This window comes from Culex quinquefasciatus, chromosome 3, assembly GCF_015732765.1.
Source record: "Culex quinquefasciatus strain JHB chromosome 3, VPISU_Cqui_1.0_pri_paternal, whole genome shotgun sequence".
In the NCBI taxonomy this organism is placed as follows: Eukaryota; Metazoa; Arthropoda; class Insecta; order Diptera; family Culicidae; genus Culex; species Culex quinquefasciatus.
This window is the reverse complement of record NC_051863.1, coordinates 83,264,965-83,284,030: the sequence shown is the minus strand read 5'-3', so window position 1 is coordinate 83,284,030 and position 19,066 is coordinate 83,264,965. Positions and strand designations below refer to the sequence as shown.

Below are 19,066 nucleotides of genomic sequence, written 5' to 3'. Positions count from 1 at the left end.
AAAGTAACACAACTTACCTGTCAATCGGTCAAAATCCTCCAGTAGCCCAACAGCAACGACAACTGGTTCAATTTGGTTGAAATCAAGTCCAAACAAGATCAGCTGAAGAGAACTGTCAAACTGTTTGCGTCGACGAAAATCGTGACGTCGAAATTAAGGAAAATCGATGGAAAAAACAATGTCGCGCATGTCGAGTGTTTGTCGTGCGTTTGTTGTCCTTTCGACCAATCGATATCGAAACGGTAAAATCAAAACCGTGCGACAACTCGTACGACGTGCGACATTTTTCAAACAGGGTAAGGTTACCTTATGGAAAGAAATTCATTTATTGATCCTATAAAATCTATCCAGGTTTTTAACAATATGGACGAATACCGAAGGTAACGCTTGTAACGGTACGGGGGTACTGTCAAACCAATTTTGTAACGCACGCGCACGTCATGTCATTCCTGAACGAACTCCTGTCATAAATTTTCACCAAGATGGCGTCTCACATTTTTGCTTCCGCACCGCACCGCACACAACAATTTTTTCTGCTGCTTCCCGGAATATTGTCGAGAGAACCCGAGACAGATCCGTCTTTACCCGCTGGCCGGAACGTGAGACGATAGTGCCAGAAATAAACCGGAGACAGCAAGGCAGAAAAAAAGATCGTGAAAGAACCCGTGCTAACCGCCAGCCGGAACCGTGTCCGTGGCTAAGAAAAACATCCGATGCAACATTCGCTGGCCACTGGCCGTAACATTGGGAAAGGCGCGTGGGAATACTCGACACAGAACCTGTTGTTTTCGAGCAGCGGCTGCCGGTAAAAACAGTGTTGTCTCGGGGTCGAGTGTTTTTCTTAGCCACGGACACGGTTCCAGCTAACAGTTCTGTCGTGAGTTTCTTTCTGGCGTCCTGACTCTGGTATTTTTCTGGTTCTCGGGTTTCCGGCCAGTAGGTTTTGTCTGGGGTGTTTCCTCGTGATGTTTCCCACTTTGTTGCAAATTCCCGCCTTATCCACTGAGCTTCTATCGGATGGTGAAGTAAAACGTCGGTCCCGGTTTCTCCTGTCTCGTCAGAGGCGCTGGAGCAGAAATCCCACGTTAGAGGAAGGCCATGCCCCGGGGGGCGTAGTGCCAATAGTTTCGTTTTCGTGCAAATTCCATTCGCCAACCCACGCCCTGGTGGATCGTCAGAGCGGTCTGCAGCTAGCAATCACCCGGCGAGCCGCCCTGTCAATGTCAAATATTTTCACCAACATGGCGACGGAGCGAAACAAAGCCAAATTTTCTCAATCATTTGCCAACTGTTCTACCCGACCCGCTGACTTTATTTGTCCCATCGAGCGGAACCCTTCGGACTTTTCTTCGCATTTCCTGGTCCATCTTCCAAAAGCGGTCCCCATTCCGGAAGGAAAACACCATCTCGAGTTTTAAGGTTATGATGACAAAACAAATCGAACTGTTGTGTGCACTTAACCGTACTTTTACGAGATGTTGTTTTTCTTCCGGCACAGAACAGGCTTAGTGTCCGTAACACCAAAGAGCATCTGAGAATAAACGTTTCTGCCGGATGACAGCTGCCGGGAACAAAGAAGAGCTCGTTGAAAAGTGGAAAAAAACGCTAGGAAACACCCCAGACAAAACCTTCAGACCAGAAACCAGAGAACCAGAAAAATACCAGAGTCAGGACGCCAGAAAGAAACTCGCGACAGAACTGTTAGCTGGAACCGTGTCCGTGGCTAAGAAAAACACTCAAACCCGAGACAACACCGTTTTTACCGGCAGCCGCTGCTCGAAAACAACAGGTTCTGCGTCGAGTATTCCCACGCGCCTTTCCCAATGTTACGGCCAGTGGCCAGCGAATGTTGCCTCTGATGTTTTTCTTAGCCACGGACACGGTTCCTGCTGGCGGTTAGCAGGAAGCTGGGATTCTTTCACGATCTTTTTTTCTGCCTTGCTGTCTCCGGTTTATTTCTGGCACTATCGTCTCACGTTCCGGCCAGCGGGTAAAGACGGATCTGTCTCGGGTTGCTCCTGGGTAGCTGCTTTTGTAGAGAAACGGGTTCTCTCGACAATATTCCGGGCAGCAGCAGAAAAAATTGTTGTGTGCGGGCGGTGCGGTGCGGAAGCAAAAATGTGAGACGCCATCTTGGTGAAAATTTATGACAGGAGTTCGTTCAGGAATGACGTGACGTGCGCGCGCGTTACAAAATTGGTTTGACAGTACCCCCGTACCGTTACAAGCGTTACCTTCGGTATTCGTCCATATTGTTAAAAACCTGGATATGGTATCCTTATGGCTGGTATGAAGTGTTTTGGCTGAGTGGGGGTATTAAAAAACACCCAAATGAAAAATAAAATGATTTAAAATGGATTTTAAATCAATTTTGGAAAAAATAACTTCGCGGTCCTCCTTTACAGAAAACATCCTACTTGACAGCTCGTTTCAAGGGGACCACAGTTGATCCATAGAAAAAATGTTGTTTTGTCAATTTTTTTTACATTAAAATGAAAAAATGTGATCAGAAATGGTTTTTGTCGTGTTTTTACTGTTGGACATAAAAATTGACATAGGGCTTTAGGACCCTTTTGAGTCGAATATGATATTTTTGTATGTTTCAACTAAATTTGACCCACTGCCATAAAGCATAACGTTCTGAAACATAGTAACGCCATGCCTTGCGTTACAATTATGCCGCGCAGAAAAAATGACAGCTAAAAAATGTCAATATTGGTATACGCTTAGAAAAATTTAGCCAATTTATAGTTTGTGTAACAGATTATTTAAAATTGTTGTGTTTATTGCCTAAGGAGATGGCTTGAAAAAAATGTTTTGTTTAAAAATTTATCTGCACTTTTTGTATGTAGATATATTTTAAAAGTTATTTTTTGGTTCTAATATTAAGGGTAATATTTCTTCAGCTCAGAATTAGTTTCCGTTTGAGTAACAAAAATCCAACCAAAGGCCATCTATCGTCGACCGTGTACAAACCCAAAACGTCATGCAAAAACTCTCCCTCCGACAGATCGACGCATCTTTTTGCTGTGCATTCCTGCTAAAACAGGGAGAGCGCGATAATCGAAGTGAAAAATAGTGATTTATTTACTACAAGTGCTATATTTAGGCTAACTAACCTGCTCGAACTGTCCTCCCGGAATGGCTCCAGTGAAGAATGAGGGCGAAAGTGACGGCGACATGTCCGGGGCCGAGTCGGACCACTCGGCCTCGAGCCGTGCTCGATCCGCTCACGATTCCTCGGCGGAAGAGGCGGACGAGCCCGATTCCGATGATTCGTCCGAGATGAGCGAGGGCGAGTGCGAACGGCGTCGGTCCGACTGTCTGGACAATCTCAGTAAGTCATGATTTTGCTTGCTTGTTTTGGGTTGAGATTTGACATTTAGCATTATTCACTTGCAGCAAACCTCGAAAAGCAATTCACGATCCTGAAGGAACAACTGTACAAAGAAAAAATGAATCAGGTGGACCAGCAGCTGCAGGACATCCGGGGCGGTCGGTCGCAGGAGTATCTGGCGCCACTGCAGCGGCTATCGGACCAAATGAACAGTCGCAAAGAGGTGGCGGAAATCCTCAAGAACTTCCGAATGGACAACATCCGGCACAAGTTTGAGTCGGAACTGCAGGCAGCACGACAGCATTTCGAGGTGAGATTTGAACTTACATTTAATTCACAAAACTAAGGCTAATTCCTTTCCCTTGTTGCACGCAGAGCGAAAAGCAACTTGCCATGGACGCCATCTACGAAGAGCTGATGGAGAAGATTCGAAGACTCGAGGAGGACCGCCACAACGTGGACATTTCATGGGCCGACTGGGGCACCAGCACACGAACGTCAAAGGTACGAGGCCCGGGCCGCAAGAAGGCCGTTACCGTGTCAGGACCTTATGTCGTTTATATGCTGCGCGAAGAGGACATCCTCGAGGACTGGACGGCGATAAGAAAGGCGTTGAAACGTTCGACGGCGGCAGCTACCTGATATTTAGTGTAATAATCGCCTTGCGTCATTTTAAGATTATATTTTAAACATTTATTTTTTGCTAGCAGAGAAGAGATCGTATAAATGAGAATGTTCAATCGAATTACACATTAAGATATTCTTAATTCTACCACGTAGTCCAACCCTTAATAAGTTCGATACGAAAAAGTGAATGTGTATCGGATGAGTTTTCTCTTTTTGTTTTTATGTAATTTGTCAACTTTGTATTGCTTTTTCTAACGTGGCAATGAATAAAATAGGTAAAAATAATCGCGTTCTAACAAAGACTTGTTTTCTTTTTATGTGAAATGGTCAAATAGTTAAAGAAAATGTTTTGCAATAAACTAAGAGTAGTCCAAGTACAATCTTTATTATCTACAAATCGCTCCATTCTACAATCTAGAAACCTTTCTCCGCCAGAAAACCCTCAACAATCGTCACGAAATCTCCCTTGAACTCAATCTGGCCGTTCATTTCGTTAACCCGTGTGATAATCTGTTTGTTGAGCTTCTTCTCGATCAAATACCGCAGCTCCGCTTCCAGCAGCCAAATGTCCCCGTCGATGCGTCTCACCGCCGTCACGATGCGTTGGCCACGGAACGAACGTCGCAGGTACACCGGAAGCATAAAGTTTTTCGTACGTGCGACAAAGTATTTCTTGTCTACCGTTGCGGCCATGGGAGGTTTCCACCCGGATGGATAGTCTGCCTGTGCCAGCGGCTTCGGGACGATCCGGGAGCAAGTAACCGCTCGACGTGCTTCCATTCCGGTGGATTCCTCGACCTCAACTTCCGGAAACTGGCCCAGATCTCCCACGGGTTCGGAGGACCGGAACGATGACTGTCGCACAGAGTCCACATTTGGAGCCTGCAAAACAAGAATATTTTCGACTGTCCTGAGTTGCAAAAACACAAAACACACTCACCGCTGCACTCCGGAGTAGGTTACTCCAGTTAGAAGGTTTATTTTGCTGCAGCGAACGGAACAGCACACGGGCCATCATTTTTGGTCGAAAACGTAGAGTTGTTTTGATTTTTGCCGTGTGCGAGTGTCAAACTCTTATGTAACGTGATCCACAAAAACACAATCTACACAGCAGTCAGCATATAAACCACAACCAAGCGAAGGCACAAACCTAAATGGTTGTGCGTTATGTGGTACACTCCGAGAAATGGAGAACAACTTTCACAGAACCACCATGCGCCTCCATCGAAATAATCATTCATATGCCACTGGCCAAACTCTCCCTTAAAAAAATCTGGTAGCAGTAATTTTTCTTGGCAACGGTATTCTGTTTATTAGACTTTAAGACTTTAAAGGATGGATTGGACGACAATTTCCGGAATATCATTTCCCGGAATGGGCTTTATGGGTTACAATTGTCCACGCTCTTTTTTTGTATTGATAACCTCAAAAAAGTGTCTACGTGGTTAATAGATGGTCCCTATCTGGAATAGTCATCATGCGGATTGGACGTTATCCTAATCTTATCTAATCTCACCCTATCCCAGCCAGTCTTTCGAGGGCATCATCGAAAATGCCTTAGTTTGATTAACGGCTAGCATCCTCTTGACATTATGAACATTTGCAGTGCCCCAATGCAAGAAATTGTTTTGAAACATACCAAACGATAAAGTTAATTTTAGTTGATTGCATTAAAGTTTTCATTGAATTTTGAAGTTTTTTTTTTGAATATTGTTTGCCTTTATTTTTCGATTCGATTTGATGGGGGGGGGAGGGTTGGAGCGACAAAAGTTTTGTAAAATATTTGCATCAGCCTTATTTCTCCTATTTCAACATTTTGTCTGCTTGAATAAGATGGTAGTCAATCATAATCGTTATCCAACTATCATGAATTCGAATCCCGAGGTGGAAGATTTCTAAGTGCAAAGTGAGTTTGAGACTCAGTTCATTAAAAGGGTCATTATGAGTTTAAATTTATTATTGTTATATAGGGGAACTATACCCTTTTTCAGCCTATTTCTATTATCGGCCTATCAGCATTTTGATCATGAATTACAGCTATCATAAAGTTTTTTTGACTGTTCCTATTACATATATTACGAATTGCGATTTTATATACCCAATGTTTGCTATAAATGCAGTTTTCTACCCAAGGCAAATTTGAACGTTTCATTAACATTTTCAAAGATGTTTGATGAAAATTTTTGAAGGTATTTACTAGTTTCACTCACATTGAAATGTGTATAATTGTTTCAATTAAAAATTTTTTTGAAAAAATTATTTGTGTCGTAAAATGGGGATAAAAATATGGATAAATCTTTATTTTTATATGAGAGAAAAAACTTTTAAAATTAACTTTCATTTTGAAAAACAATAACTCACTTTACGGGCCAAATTACATGATCTTTCAGAATGGGTCTGCGGGCCACAAAAAAAACACCTCGCGGGCCATACTTTGGTCACCCCTGATTTAAATTATTTGAGTAGACGGCGTTCATCATGTGAAAGGGAAACCTAAATCCAGAAATTAAAAAAAGTCCCTTTTTATTTTATGAAATCGGGCATATCTCTGCTTATGTTGGACCAAACCTGATACTTTTTTGCCTTCCTCACTGAGGTAAGGCTATAATTATGCTCTAAAAAGGATTTTTTTTACAGAAGGCTCGTAGACCCACCTTAACGACACAGAATCGAAAATTGAACAAATGTCTGCCCGTCTGTGTGTATGTGTGTATGTGTGTTACCAATAATGTCACTCAGTTTTCTCAGCACTGACTGAACCAATTTTGGTCAAACCAGCCGCATTAGACTTGGTTAAGGGTCCCATAGATCGAGTTTCAACAAAATTTAAGTTTTGATAAGTAGTTCATAAGTTATGTATAAACAATTTTTTTTTTCAAATATATCCGGATGTTAGATAAATGACCTGAAATCGTACCAAATGTCACTTTGTTCTACATCTGGCAACCCTGTCTCAAGTTATGACTACACAGTAAAAAATCCGATGGTAAAATCGCATGCAAAAGCATGCACATCACCTTCGTCAAAATAAACACTTAATATTACACACTGCATGTACATTTTTTGCAAACACAAAAAAAAAAACTTATACCGACGGGATTCAGACCCAGCGCCAACAGTAAGGACTGGCGCCTTAGCCCACTCGGCCACCAGACCGATGAAAAGCTGTTAGGATAAACGCATATATGAGGTTGACATTTCGGTCAAGTAAGTTTCCCATACTGATGGGCTACATATTTCAGGGTGTAAAATCACATAAAATTGCATAAAATAATGCAATATTTATTTTACACCTAGGCCTTTTACACGCAACTGGATTACTACTTTTTTAGCTGTGTACTTGAGCTATGACCACGGAAAAACTTTTAAAGTGTGGGGGGAGAATGGGATAGTTTGCATTAGAGGTGGGCAAAAAAAAGCCAAAGAGCCGGTTCACTAAAAAGAACGAACGAACCATGCATGGTTCACAAAAAAAGAACCGCGGTTCTTTTTTTAACTCCGGTCTTTTGAATAAACCGTTCCAAGATGGAACGATTTTTCAACTTTTTTTTATTAAATTTCCAACAAATTGTAGTATTTTTGTATTTGAGGAATGAAAATATTCCCAAAATTTTGAGAACTGATTCAATATATTTTGTTGGGGATCTAACTTTCTCATCAATTTACATTGAGAAACTCTAAATAGTTTTTTTGCTATTTTAAACACCTGATCATAAAGATACATAAAAGTAAAACCCGAAAGCAAATTTGAGCATTTCAAAATGTTTAGCATGAAATTTTTTACCAAAACTACTGAAATCGTGGGTTGGTTTTGGAGATATATTTAATATTTTTTCTCGATGAAATTTTGAATTTATACACGGAGAGACTGTGCCCATAAATTTTAACAATTAAAATTGTTGATTTTACTTTCGTAAATTTTAACAAAAACGTACTTGTCACTGCCAATTTTCAGTTAAATTAACCAAAGTTCATTATTAATTTAATAACCTGTTTGTTGAAAATGCTAAAGACAAAAAGCTAACAGATTTCTCGAACTCGAATGAACATGATCGACTGTTAGCTTTGATTTTAGGAAAATCAAAAATTTTGCTGGTTGAATATAATTAACAATTGGTTAAATATTTAAAAGACAAACATGGGTTTGTTTACGTCTGTCATTTAAAGTCAGGATTCGAACGAAAGCGGTCGATTTGTTGAGTTTGTGCTGTTAATTATGAAGTGAGAGAATGTGAAAGGTGAAAATAACACTATTTAGCTAATGTTGAAGTGGCAAATCAAAGTGTTGCAACTGGGGAGGTGGAATTGGTGAGTAGGTTTGTTGATGATTTCTTTACAGGTGATAAACTATGAAGAGCAAGAGGACGACCTTCACCATGAGAACCTCTAATGCGAGTGAGCTGAACACGTTATAAGAATGTTTGATGGAGAGGGCAGTAGAAGGGAGATGCGAACCAACTCTTAACGGATAGAGCAGCCCGGGCCAATTTAACAAAATGTTGGTTAATCCAAGTAAGTATGGGTTTATTTCTGCACAATAATTCATGTTATGTGATTCTTATTAGAAAACTGAATCATTAAAAGGCTTCGTGCTTACAACGGATAAAATATTAATGATCCATTTTTTCAGAATCGTCAATTATAAAATACATAGAAATGCGTACACTTGACAACATGAAAAATAGAAATGAAGTAAAATATCGAAAAATAAAAATATATAAAATATATAAAAGAAGATCATTATTAATTTCATTTTGGTGAAAATTCTGTGTACCACCACACGAAAAATAACTAAACCTGAGACCGTTGTAGATGATGATGACTTATCGGATAATTTCACAGTGATGGTAAGTGAATACAACACTTAATTTTATACAACATAATAAAAATATAAGCTTAAAACTTGGTGAAAATTTGGCTCGGTTTCTATTTTTAAGGAATTCACGAGGAACTTGTAATATGCTTTTTTATCATTTCTTTAGATTAATGCAACTTAATTTTTTTGAACATTAGTAAAACTTTACATGTTTTATAGCAACAGTTAAAAAAAAGTTTTGTTTTGATGCTTTTTAACAGTAATTTAACGACTCAATGCAAAAAAAAACAAATTTGTACAAAACGTTAAATTTTTAGGCAGAAATAATGCGAATATAAAAACACTCAGCATTAATTTGTGAGGCATTATTACCAAATTTTCTGCAAATTCAATAAAAATATTGTTAACAACAGCTAATTATTGACTACATGTACGAATATTTTTCTGTATTCAAGTAAGACATTTGTTAAAATATAGCTAGAAATTCGGCCAAGCCTATATCGTTAGATAATTAAAGAAAATAAACACTTACATAAATTATGTCTAATTAAGAAATGTTTTGTTATAAGCCACTAATAATTTGCTGTATGCAAAAATATTTCGGTTGATACAACGAAAACAAATTGTTGAAAAATAGTTGAAATATATGTCCAAGCCAGTTTTAAACAGAATATTCTACAATATTTCAGCTGAAAACAAGAAATTTTTAGTTAATTTTCTGAATTTTTTTTTCTAGCAGTCGACTGCTAGAATTCTTTTTCGGCCATTTAACCATCAAAAATGGCAATTCCAACTTTTTTTTAGTTAATTTTAGTCACTGGTGGTCAGCAATTTCGAGTTAACAAAATCAACAATCGATTGTTGAAAAAAAGTTGTGTAAAAAATTTACCCATACTTCTAGTTAAATTAGCCAAGATTTTCTTAGATTTGCCCCGGCCAGTCTCTCCGTGTAGACTTTATTGTACGAAATAAAATGAAGAAAAGAGTTTGCAAAATATTTTGTTAAAATAAAATATGTAGAATTTAAAGCAATTTTCAAGCAATGATTTTCAAGCGAATCTTCTCGTTAAATGTTTTTTTGATAATTTATAAAAATCCAATTAAAATCCATCAAAATAGCACCATTTTTGAAACTAGCCCTTTCATCATTTTTTTTAAAAAGAGCGTAAGAACCGCTCAAAAGAGCGGCTCATTTTAATGAGCAAGCAAAAATGAGCGGCTCCTAAAAAAGATTGATTTTGCCCTACTTTAGTTTGCATCGTCGCTATCGTGCTAACTTGTCGTACGTGCATTTTGGGCCAAATTGAGTTAAGAACGTCATTTTGTGCAGCTCACGATGCCTCACCTTTTGACCTTCACAGATCCCCAAAATTCGATTTCAATCCTGAGATATTCAACAAAAACCGAAAAACTCCGTGCATTTTTGTCACTTTACATATGAAAGTAGTTTCAATCTTGTCGTGCTATCTTGTCACTCCATGAAAATTGATGTAAGTGCGACAAAAGGCCAAAGGATTTCAGGCCAGGAAAGTCATGATGCGTTTGTCACACGTACAAGCTAGACTACCGTAAACATTTGTAATTATAACTCGGGACTCCAGGAACCAACTTCAACCAAACTTTGGGACAATGCACAGAATGGTGAGCCAAACAAAACCTGTTTGTTATTGTTTACATTGCATGCTCTCGTTTTTGAATATTCAAGGTCAAACATTAAAACGCGTTTTTCTCGGAACGTCAAAATGGCGGGTGCGACAAGATAGCACGACGACGTCGGCATGCTGAATTACTTTGAATATTTCATAATTTATTACAGGATATTTTATAAACGATTAGTTGGGTAACTTTCCGCCAACTCACACAGCAGTTGCCCCGACCCTTCTTCGATTTTCGTGAAACTTTGTCCTAAGAGGTAACTTTTGTCCCTGATCACGAATTCGAGGTCCGTTTTTTGATATCCCGTGACGGAGGGGCCCTTCAGTTTTGAACATGCAAAAAAGACGTGCACATGATTTTCAATAATTTGCAGCCTGAAACGGTGATGAGATGGAAATTTGTTCAATTCAGAAAAAACGTATTTTTCATCGAAAAAAATACTAAAAAAGTTTTAAAAACTCTGCCATTTTCCGTTATTCAACAGTAAAAAGCTTTGAAACATGTCATTTTACGGGAAATTTAAAGTACTTTTCGAATCTATATTGACTCAGAAGGGTCATTTTTTCATTCAGAACAAAAATTTTCATTTTAAAATTTCGTGTTTTTTTTCTTACTTTGTAGGGTTTTTTTGAGTTCAATAACGTTCTGTTCTTGTAGAGCAGACAATTAAAAAAAAATTGATATAAAAAGGTGCAGGTGGTTATGTTCTACATGACCAATATGATAAAGAACTTTGTACAAAATTCTAAAAAGTAAATCCATTTTATTTATATTTTTGAATTCTTTGCCAATTTATTTAATCATTAATAAATAATTCTAATTTAATGTTTTCAATAATTGGCACCTCTGTGGAAACAAATTAAGCATAAGCATAAGCATAAGCATAGCAGTTGCTACTCCGTTATTGACCAGGACCTCCAGAAGTTACATCCACGAGCCGTGGAAGATAAGTGGGTGCTATCTTTCCTCGCTTCGCAACTTCTCACAGGCCCCTATCATACTGATCAATACCGGCGCCGGCCACGACCAGTGGTAGGGTCACGGGGAAGTGGATGGGAATGTTAGTCCGATACTTGAGTGATAGAGACCGCCCAATCGACTGCATCTCCGACAAAGTATCACATGAGTTTTGAGGGGGTTAGTAGATGGGTATGAGGTCAGGATTCACGAGTGGCAGTGATGTGACCATGAGCATTTTGTTTATCGGTTGAAAATTTTAAATCTTAGGCAGCTGGCTGCGGAAAGATAGATAATTGATTATTTAAAAAGTTTTTTATCGAACGCGTGCCAGCCGAGCAGTAGTGCTATGGGCTGGACTTATCAGTATATTTTTACTGTTTTTACAATTTAGATAACGCGAGCAAATTTCAAAAATAGTAAATAAATGACGCTTTATTCTTCATAAAATCAATAATTTGATGAATTCATAATAAAACTTCCAGTTGAAATAAATTTTTACGATCATTTACGACAAAAATTATCGCGTAAAAACAGGACTGCGCGTTCCCAGAAGCACTGCACTTATGATGACATTATTTAAATATAATAACCAATCACCCCATGCACACAAACAGCGACACAAAAGAAAGAAAATGAGCATGCAAAATCAAGACAGCGCGTCCTCGTGGTCAGCGCACTTCAGCACCTCTGTGGAAACAAATTGCCAAAAAATGAAAATATTGCCAAAACAAGCATGGTTCGGAAAACTCCGGGTGTGGTCAATCCTGACAAAATGGTCATTTTCATTACCAGTTTAAAAAACCATGCATTTTGATACCCGAAACTATTGGCACTACGCCCCCCGGGGCATGGCCTTCCTCTAACGTGGGATTTCTGCTCCAGCGCCTCTGACGAGACAGGAGAAACCGGGACCGACGTTTTACTTCACCATCCGATAGAAGCTCAGTGGATAAGGCGGGAATCGAACCCGCGTCTCATAGCATCATCGGGATCGGCAGCCGAAGCCGCTACCCCTGCGCCACGAGACCCACTTTGACCCATTTTGATACCCATACTGCCCCAATTTGTATGGTTCCGTATATGTCCTCCCAGGAGAACCTTCCCTCAGGGCAATGGCCACTCCGGGTGTGGCCAATCCTGTCAAAATGGTCATTTTCATTATCAGTATCAAAAACCATGCATTTTGATACCCATATTGCCCCAAGTAGTATGGTTCCATAAATGTCCTCCCGGGAGAACCTTCCCTCAGAGCAATGGCCACTCCGGGTGTAGCCAATCCTGTCAAAATGGCCATTTTCATTACCAGTATCAAAAACCATGCATTTTGATACCCATATTGCCCCAAGTAGTATGGTTCCGTAAATGTCCTCCCGGGAGAACCTTCCCTCAGGGCACTGGCCACTCCGGGTGTGGCCGATATCCTACCAAATTCTTCCCAATAATTTCGGTATTCCGGTGACCGTTCTGGCAACCGTCAATAACTTCTTGGACCTCCTCTCAAGTTCGTGCACCACCTGTTTCTTTCAACGTGTGCGTGTGTGTGTGTGTGAGCAATAAAATTCCCAACGTAAGGTCTGTCTTTGATGAAAGTCTGATGGACACTAAATCCTCCAGAGGCTAACTTTTAGCTTAAATACCGGGACCGGGTGATGCACTCCTTGATGACGCTGCGTGCCTTGTTTCGACCGTCGATTGGCCAGTACCGTCGGCGAACTGCTGCCAGCAGATGCGACGGACCAGCGTGGAGAGTTTGCGTGTGAGCATCGAGGAACACTAAGTTCGTTACCGGGTGTCCTTTCGGCAGGAGGATCGGGTGCTTCTGATCGTACGGAATCTCTGCGTTCGTTAGTCGACCACCAACACGGATCAGCTTGTCTGGTCCTAGGAACGGCGCGAGGTGGAACAGGGGCGAACGTCGCGGAACTTGTTCTTCTCTGGACATCAGACGAAGTTCTTCCGGAAATGACAAAGCTTGAACGTGACGGAGGAGCGCTGCTTCAGCCGAGCGGAACTCAGCGACCGTCAGGTATCCTGTCTGCTTTGGGTTACCTAGTTGTTTGTTGTTCACGTTCGCAACGAATCGTCTACAAAAACCAAGAACTCGAACGACATCGAACAGCGAATCGTAATCCTCGAAAGCGTGCTGGAACCAATCTTTCTGCTGAGTCGTTGGGTTGGCAACTAAAGCGGGCACAGGCGGTGGCTGACGGGGTTCGAGATCGGCTTGGTTGATCCGAAGATCTCTCCATCTGAGCCTGGATGCAGGCCAGACGTTGACAGTACGCATCATCCAGCGTGGACATCGCCACCAAACTTCACAGCGCAGAAGCTCTGGAGCGTCAAGACCACGCGAGATGTGGTCAGCTGGATTGTCGGCTGTCGAAATGTAGTTCCAAACTGCACCTTTCGTCAGCTGCTGGATCTCTGCAACGCGGTTGGCGACGAACGTCTTCCATCTCGATGGTTCGGAGGACAACCAGTGCAGCGTGATCGTTGAGTCACACCAAAACGTGCGTTCACACTCGAGGCCGGTGCTGTCCAGGAATTCCTTCTGCAGAACGGCGAGACGGAAAGCTCCGCAAAGCTCTAACCGAGGAAGTAGAGGCCGCTTCCGTTCCAGAGGTGCAACGCGAGACTTGCCAGCAACCGGCTGGATTACAACTTTACCGTAGCTTGATGTTGAGCGCAGGTAAAGGCACCCTCCATACGCTTGTAGAGAAGCGTCACAGAATCCGTGAAGTTGAACCGATGCTGCATTGTCCGTCAGTGCGAAACGCGGAACGTGCAGCTCGCAAAGCGCTGGCAGTGTCAGGACGAAAGTCAACCAATAACTGCTGAGCTCGTCCGGCAGTGGATCGTCCCAGCCCAGCTTCAACTCCCAAATGTGTTGGATGAAAATCTTCGCTTTAACAATCACTGGACCCAGGAGTCCGTATGGATCAAAAAGGCTAGCTGTCTGTGAGAGGACACTCCGCTTGGTTGGAGGCTTGTCGTGCGACCACTCCGGCACCTTGAAGCGAAGATCATCCGAGTTTGGCTCCCACAGAAGTCCGAGTGCTTGGATCGGAGCTGAATTGTCGAGCTCCAAAAGTTTTTGGGTTTCCCGGTACTCCACTGGGATGTCTTCGAGGATCTGGCGGCGGTTAGATGACCATTTCCGTAGCGAAAGACCAGCGGACGCCAGCATCGGGATAATCTGCTTGGTCGCTGCCATAGCTTCGTCGAGCGAGTCGAACCCAGCCAGGAGGTCGTCGACGTAGAAGCTACTCTTAACAACGGGAGCTGCAGCGGGATAGTTGGCAGCCTCGTCGATCGAGAGCTGCTCGAGGCATCGCGTAGCTAGGTACGGTGCCGTCTTTGTACCGTAAGTGACGGTTTTGAGCTGGTAGGTTTGGAGCGGATCGGTGGGAGAGCTGCGGTAAACAATCCTCTGAAACGCTTGATCGCTTTCTGCTACCAGCACCTGGCGGTACATCTTTTCGATGTCACCTTTGATGACGACCGGCTTCATGCGAAAACGGAACAACTGCGACAGCAAAGTGTCCTGGATTGTGGGTCCCTTCAGCAGAATGTCGTTGAGGGCGAATCCGGATGTCGTTTTGCACGAACCGTCGAACACAACACGGAGCTTCGTTGTCGTGCTGTCTGGCCTGACCACAGCGTGGTGTGGCAGGTAGTAGTGCTGACCGGGAATGTCTACCACTGGATCGACGAGCTTCATGTGGCCAAGAGACAGATACTCGGCCATGAAAGCGTCGTACTGGCGTTGCAGTTCCGGTTCTCGTTGCAGGCGGCGTTCAATCGCGTAAAACCGTCGGACAGCAATAGAGCGAGAGTCACCAAGTTGACTCATCAGCTCTGAATGCTTCGGCAGCTCCACGACGTAACGACCAGTCTTGTCCCTGCTTGTAGTAGTCGTATAGATTTCCTCGCAGAGTTTTTCCTCCGGCGACCAAATCGAATTGGTTCCGCAAGATTCGATTTCCCAAAACCGTGCGACTTGCTGCTCGAGACTTTCCATGGTGGTAACGTGACTGACGAGTCGACTGGATACGCTGGTACCACGGAACGCGCCGGAGACGAGCCAACCGAATACGGAATTTTGGAGCATTGGCTTGTCGTCGTCGATGCGCATGCGTCCCTTGCGCAGTAGTTCGAAGAATACTTCGCTGCCGATGACCATGTCGATTGGGTTCGATGTCGCAAAAGTCGGATCCGCTAGCTGGACGTGACTTGGAATGTCCCAATCGTCGGTTTCGACGGAAGTGGTCGGTAGGTTAGTTGTGACCTTTTGGAGGACGAGAAACTCGAGGACCGTTCGGTATTTGTTGAATCGGGAACACACGGTGGCGACCACCGAATAGGCAACTGATTTGCGTTCAGCTCCAACTCCGTACAGCTCCGTGCTGACTGGTGTTTTCCGCAGATTCAGGATGCGACGGAAGCGCTCCGTCATGAGGTTGGGTTGAGAAGCATTGTCGAGAAGAACTCTAGCTACTGCGGTTTTACCCTTTGGCCCGACGACTTTGACGAGTGCAGTCGAGAGGAAAACTTGGCGCGTGGGAGACCGGTTAGATCGAGACGTCACGAGAGTTTGGACAGAAGAGGTTGATGTGCTTGGTAGAACTTGTTCATCTTGACCGGAAGTTGACGATTGCTGATCTGGACGGCTGGTTTGAGTTGATGGAACTTCCCTGCGAGCCGCACTGTTGAACTGCTTCTTCGCTTGATCAGGAACGTTTCGATGTAGGAGAGTGTTGTGTCTTCTTCCGCAGAATTTGCAGGAACGTTGCTTGCAACTTGCCAGACTGTGCTTGTCCGCCATGCAGTTGATGCAGAGCTTGTTCCTTGCAACGATGCCAGCTCATTCAGCCACAGTGAAACTCCGGAACTTGTCGCAGTAGAACAGCTGATGGTTTCCACCGCAAACTACGCACGAACATCTCGCTGACGACGTTGTAGTGTGGACCGCTCTCGATGAAGGCTTGGAATTTCGTGGAATCAAGTCGATTTCAGCCGACTGCAGCTGGGAAATCCGCTTCTTCAGGAAATCGACCAGCTGAGTGTACGTCGGCACCTTCTTCAGCTCTCCTTCACGCTCCCATTCCCGCTTGGTATCTGCATCCAGACGCGCCGACATCATGTGCATGAGAATCGTACTCCATCCATCGGTTTTCTCACCAAGCTTCTTCAGCACACCAATATCCTTCTGGAAACTGTCCACTAAACTTGACAAAGAATCAACAGACTGAGCTTCTATCTTGGGGATCGCGAAAAGAGAGTTCAGGTGACACTTGACAAGAACTTTCGGATTCTGGTACCGATCCGTCAGAATCTCCATCGCGATGCCGTAGGTGTCAGCAGAAACCTTGAGGTTCGCGATGTGTTCGGCAGCTTTTCCCACGAGCGCGTGCTTCAGGTAGTGGAACTTCTGAATGTCAGACAGTTCCGGGTTCGAGTCGATAAGCGAGGAATAAATGTCGTAGAACGAGACCCACTTCAAAATATCCCCGTCAAAGTCCGGAATGGAGATGCTCGGGAGCCGAAGAGCACCGTAGGCTATGCCAGAACTAATGCTGGACGCCGAAGAGTGATGAGGTGGTTGGACAGCACAGATGGCCTGCAACTTCGCCTTCAATTCATAGAAATTGTCCTCAAAATCCCCCATTTCCTTCTCCAAATCGAACTGCAACAGTGGGTCAAGGCTGTCGTTCACCAGTTCCAAGGCTTGAATGTGTGACACGAACACGTTGTACGTTTCGTCCATTTTCTCCAAGCGCAGCTGCGCTTGTCCCAGTTTGGACGCATCGTAACCCTCCAAAAACTTTCGAACGCGCTCGAGAAAGGCGTTCCCATGATCGCACCCGATTACGTGCAGCTTTATATCAGGCGGAAGCTCCGCCTTCAAGAGAGGGTTCGGAGACGGCGGATTCGACATCGGGATGGTCGGAAAATCCACCAAAGTTCGGCAAACTAACGAACTGCTGTCAAAACAGTCGAAAGTTGCAGGCCCGGACGTTCAAAAACGGGCAAAAGTTCGTATTTGTGTGAGGTAAGTAAGAAAATGGCGACTTACTTGAGCTGCTCCCTCAACTTACGAACGACGCTGGAGTCGATCCGTCGAAATCCGCTTCCGTAATCCGTTGACCAGGCACGCTGCAGGATCCGGAACGCTGGTACGCCTTCGTACGGTGACCTCCAACTGATCGCAGCCTTCGACAGGAACAGCTTGAACCGCTTCGCTCACCTTCGCACTGCAAATCCGTCGAAGTTCGCAGCAAACGCCTTGCTGCTTGCCTTCCGTCCACGAAATCCACCGAAAAATCGCACCACCAACCTCTTCCGTGACGCTAGAGTTGACCACGAAATCCAGTCTCCCCTTCGATGCAGGCCACGGCGTCCACGCATCCACGCAACAGAAACAGAATGTCACACCGAGGGCATACGACGGTAACGCTACATTTTCGAAAAAATTGCATTGACACCGCAGATAGAGCTTTAAGACTAAGTCCTTTGTCAAAACATAAGGGGTTTGCTTATAAACATCACGAGCCATCGCGATTTTACGAAAAAATAAGTTTTGAAAAAGTTTGAGGGGTCGGGGCAACATTTCCCGATTTCGTGTGAGTTGGTAGAGAATTACCCATTTTCTAACCGAGGAAGATTGGAAAATTGATCAGATAATCCGTTCTCAAGACTTCCTAAAGTGCCCTCCTTGACCTGATTAAAAGTGTAAAGTCACAAATTGTCGTATCCAATAAATTACAAATTACAAATTATTTTTTTAGTGTACCATTTTTTTGTAAAGACAGTTGACAAAATTTTAAAGTGATTCTTTGTAAAAAAAAAATCTGGAAAATAAGCTGTTTTCAATATTATATTAACCAGGGTGATTACAATTCAAAAAGTTTAGGGCTTCGTTAATCTACTTCTTAATTAATTTACAGTATCAATATAACAAATCACTGGCAGAACATTGCCTATGTAATCTCATGAAAGCTTTAGAGTGCGAGCTTTTTTCTCGCACATAAGCAAACACAGCCATGCAACATGATTCATGCCAACGCGATTCGACTTCATCAAGAGTCTATAAAAGTGGTGCTCCAAGCTCGAGCTGCGATGAAGCTATTTTTACATAGCATGCTGAAGTACTACATAAACGAAACGTGATATGCACACAAGCACAAACGGTCCCAGCCCTGGTTCGACCACAACAAAACAACTCACCTAACTACCGTTATGCGATGTTATCCGGATAGTGTGGGGTCTTTAATAGTGAACTTTTCTTTTTTTTCTGGTCAAATCTGCCATTAAAGTGCTTTGGAAATGGCTTTATTATTCTTTGAAGTGAAGATTTAGAAAGCTCAAAACATCAACTTTTATTATTATATATGTGACATTCGAATGGGACCATACACAACCCACATGATTGAAAAATTTCCCACGTTGCGCAAAGCGATTCAATTTTGTATGGAAATTTGTATGGGACAACTTTTTTTTAGATTTGCCTATTTTAAAAATCCACGTGTTACGCTATATTAAAACCGGATTCATGTTCGGTTGCTTTAGAAGGTGCTATACAACTTTCCCGAAGAAAGTATGGTAAAAAAGATACAGCGTGTTCAAAACTCGTCTAAAACGTGTTTTTGCTCTTTCACGGTTCCTTTTTT

The 19,066-nt window shown here is 42.8% G+C and overlaps 3 protein-coding genes across 3 annotated transcripts; 1 reads left to right on the top strand and 2 right to left on the bottom strand.

Moving 5' to 3' along the window:
* Nucleotides 1–2,984: 2,984 nt before the first annotated feature.
* LOC6034018 (breast cancer metastasis-suppressor 1-like protein) lies at nt 2,985–4,264 on the top strand. The gene is made up of 3 exons (XM_001844352.2): nt 2,985–3,337; nt 3,403–3,647; nt 3,713–4,264. The coding sequence occupies exons 1-3, from the start codon at nt 3,142–3,144 to the stop codon at nt 3,977–3,979; spliced, it is 708 nt and encodes a 235-aa protein (XP_001844404.1). The 5' UTR covers nt 2,985–3,141; the 3' UTR covers nt 3,980–4,264.
* A 47-nt stretch (nt 4,265–4,311) lies between these two features.
* Nucleotides 4,312–5,042, bottom strand: LOC6034017 (probable 39S ribosomal protein L49, mitochondrial). The gene is made up of 2 exons (XM_001844351.2): nt 4,905–5,042; nt 4,312–4,846 (listed from the first exon to the last, which is right to left on the bottom strand). The coding sequence occupies exons 1-2, from the start codon at nt 4,980–4,982 to the stop codon at nt 4,379–4,381; spliced, it is 546 nt and encodes a 181-aa protein (XP_001844403.2). The 5' UTR covers nt 4,983–5,042; the 3' UTR covers nt 4,312–4,378.
* A 7,978-nt stretch (nt 5,043–13,020) lies between these two features.
* Nucleotides 13,021–15,852, bottom strand: LOC119769016. The gene has a single exon (XM_038260894.1). It carries the CDS (start codon nt 15,850–15,852, stop codon nt 13,021–13,023), a length of 2,832 nt encoding a protein of 943 aa, XP_038116822.1.
* Nucleotides 15,853–19,066: the final 3,214 nt, after the last annotated feature.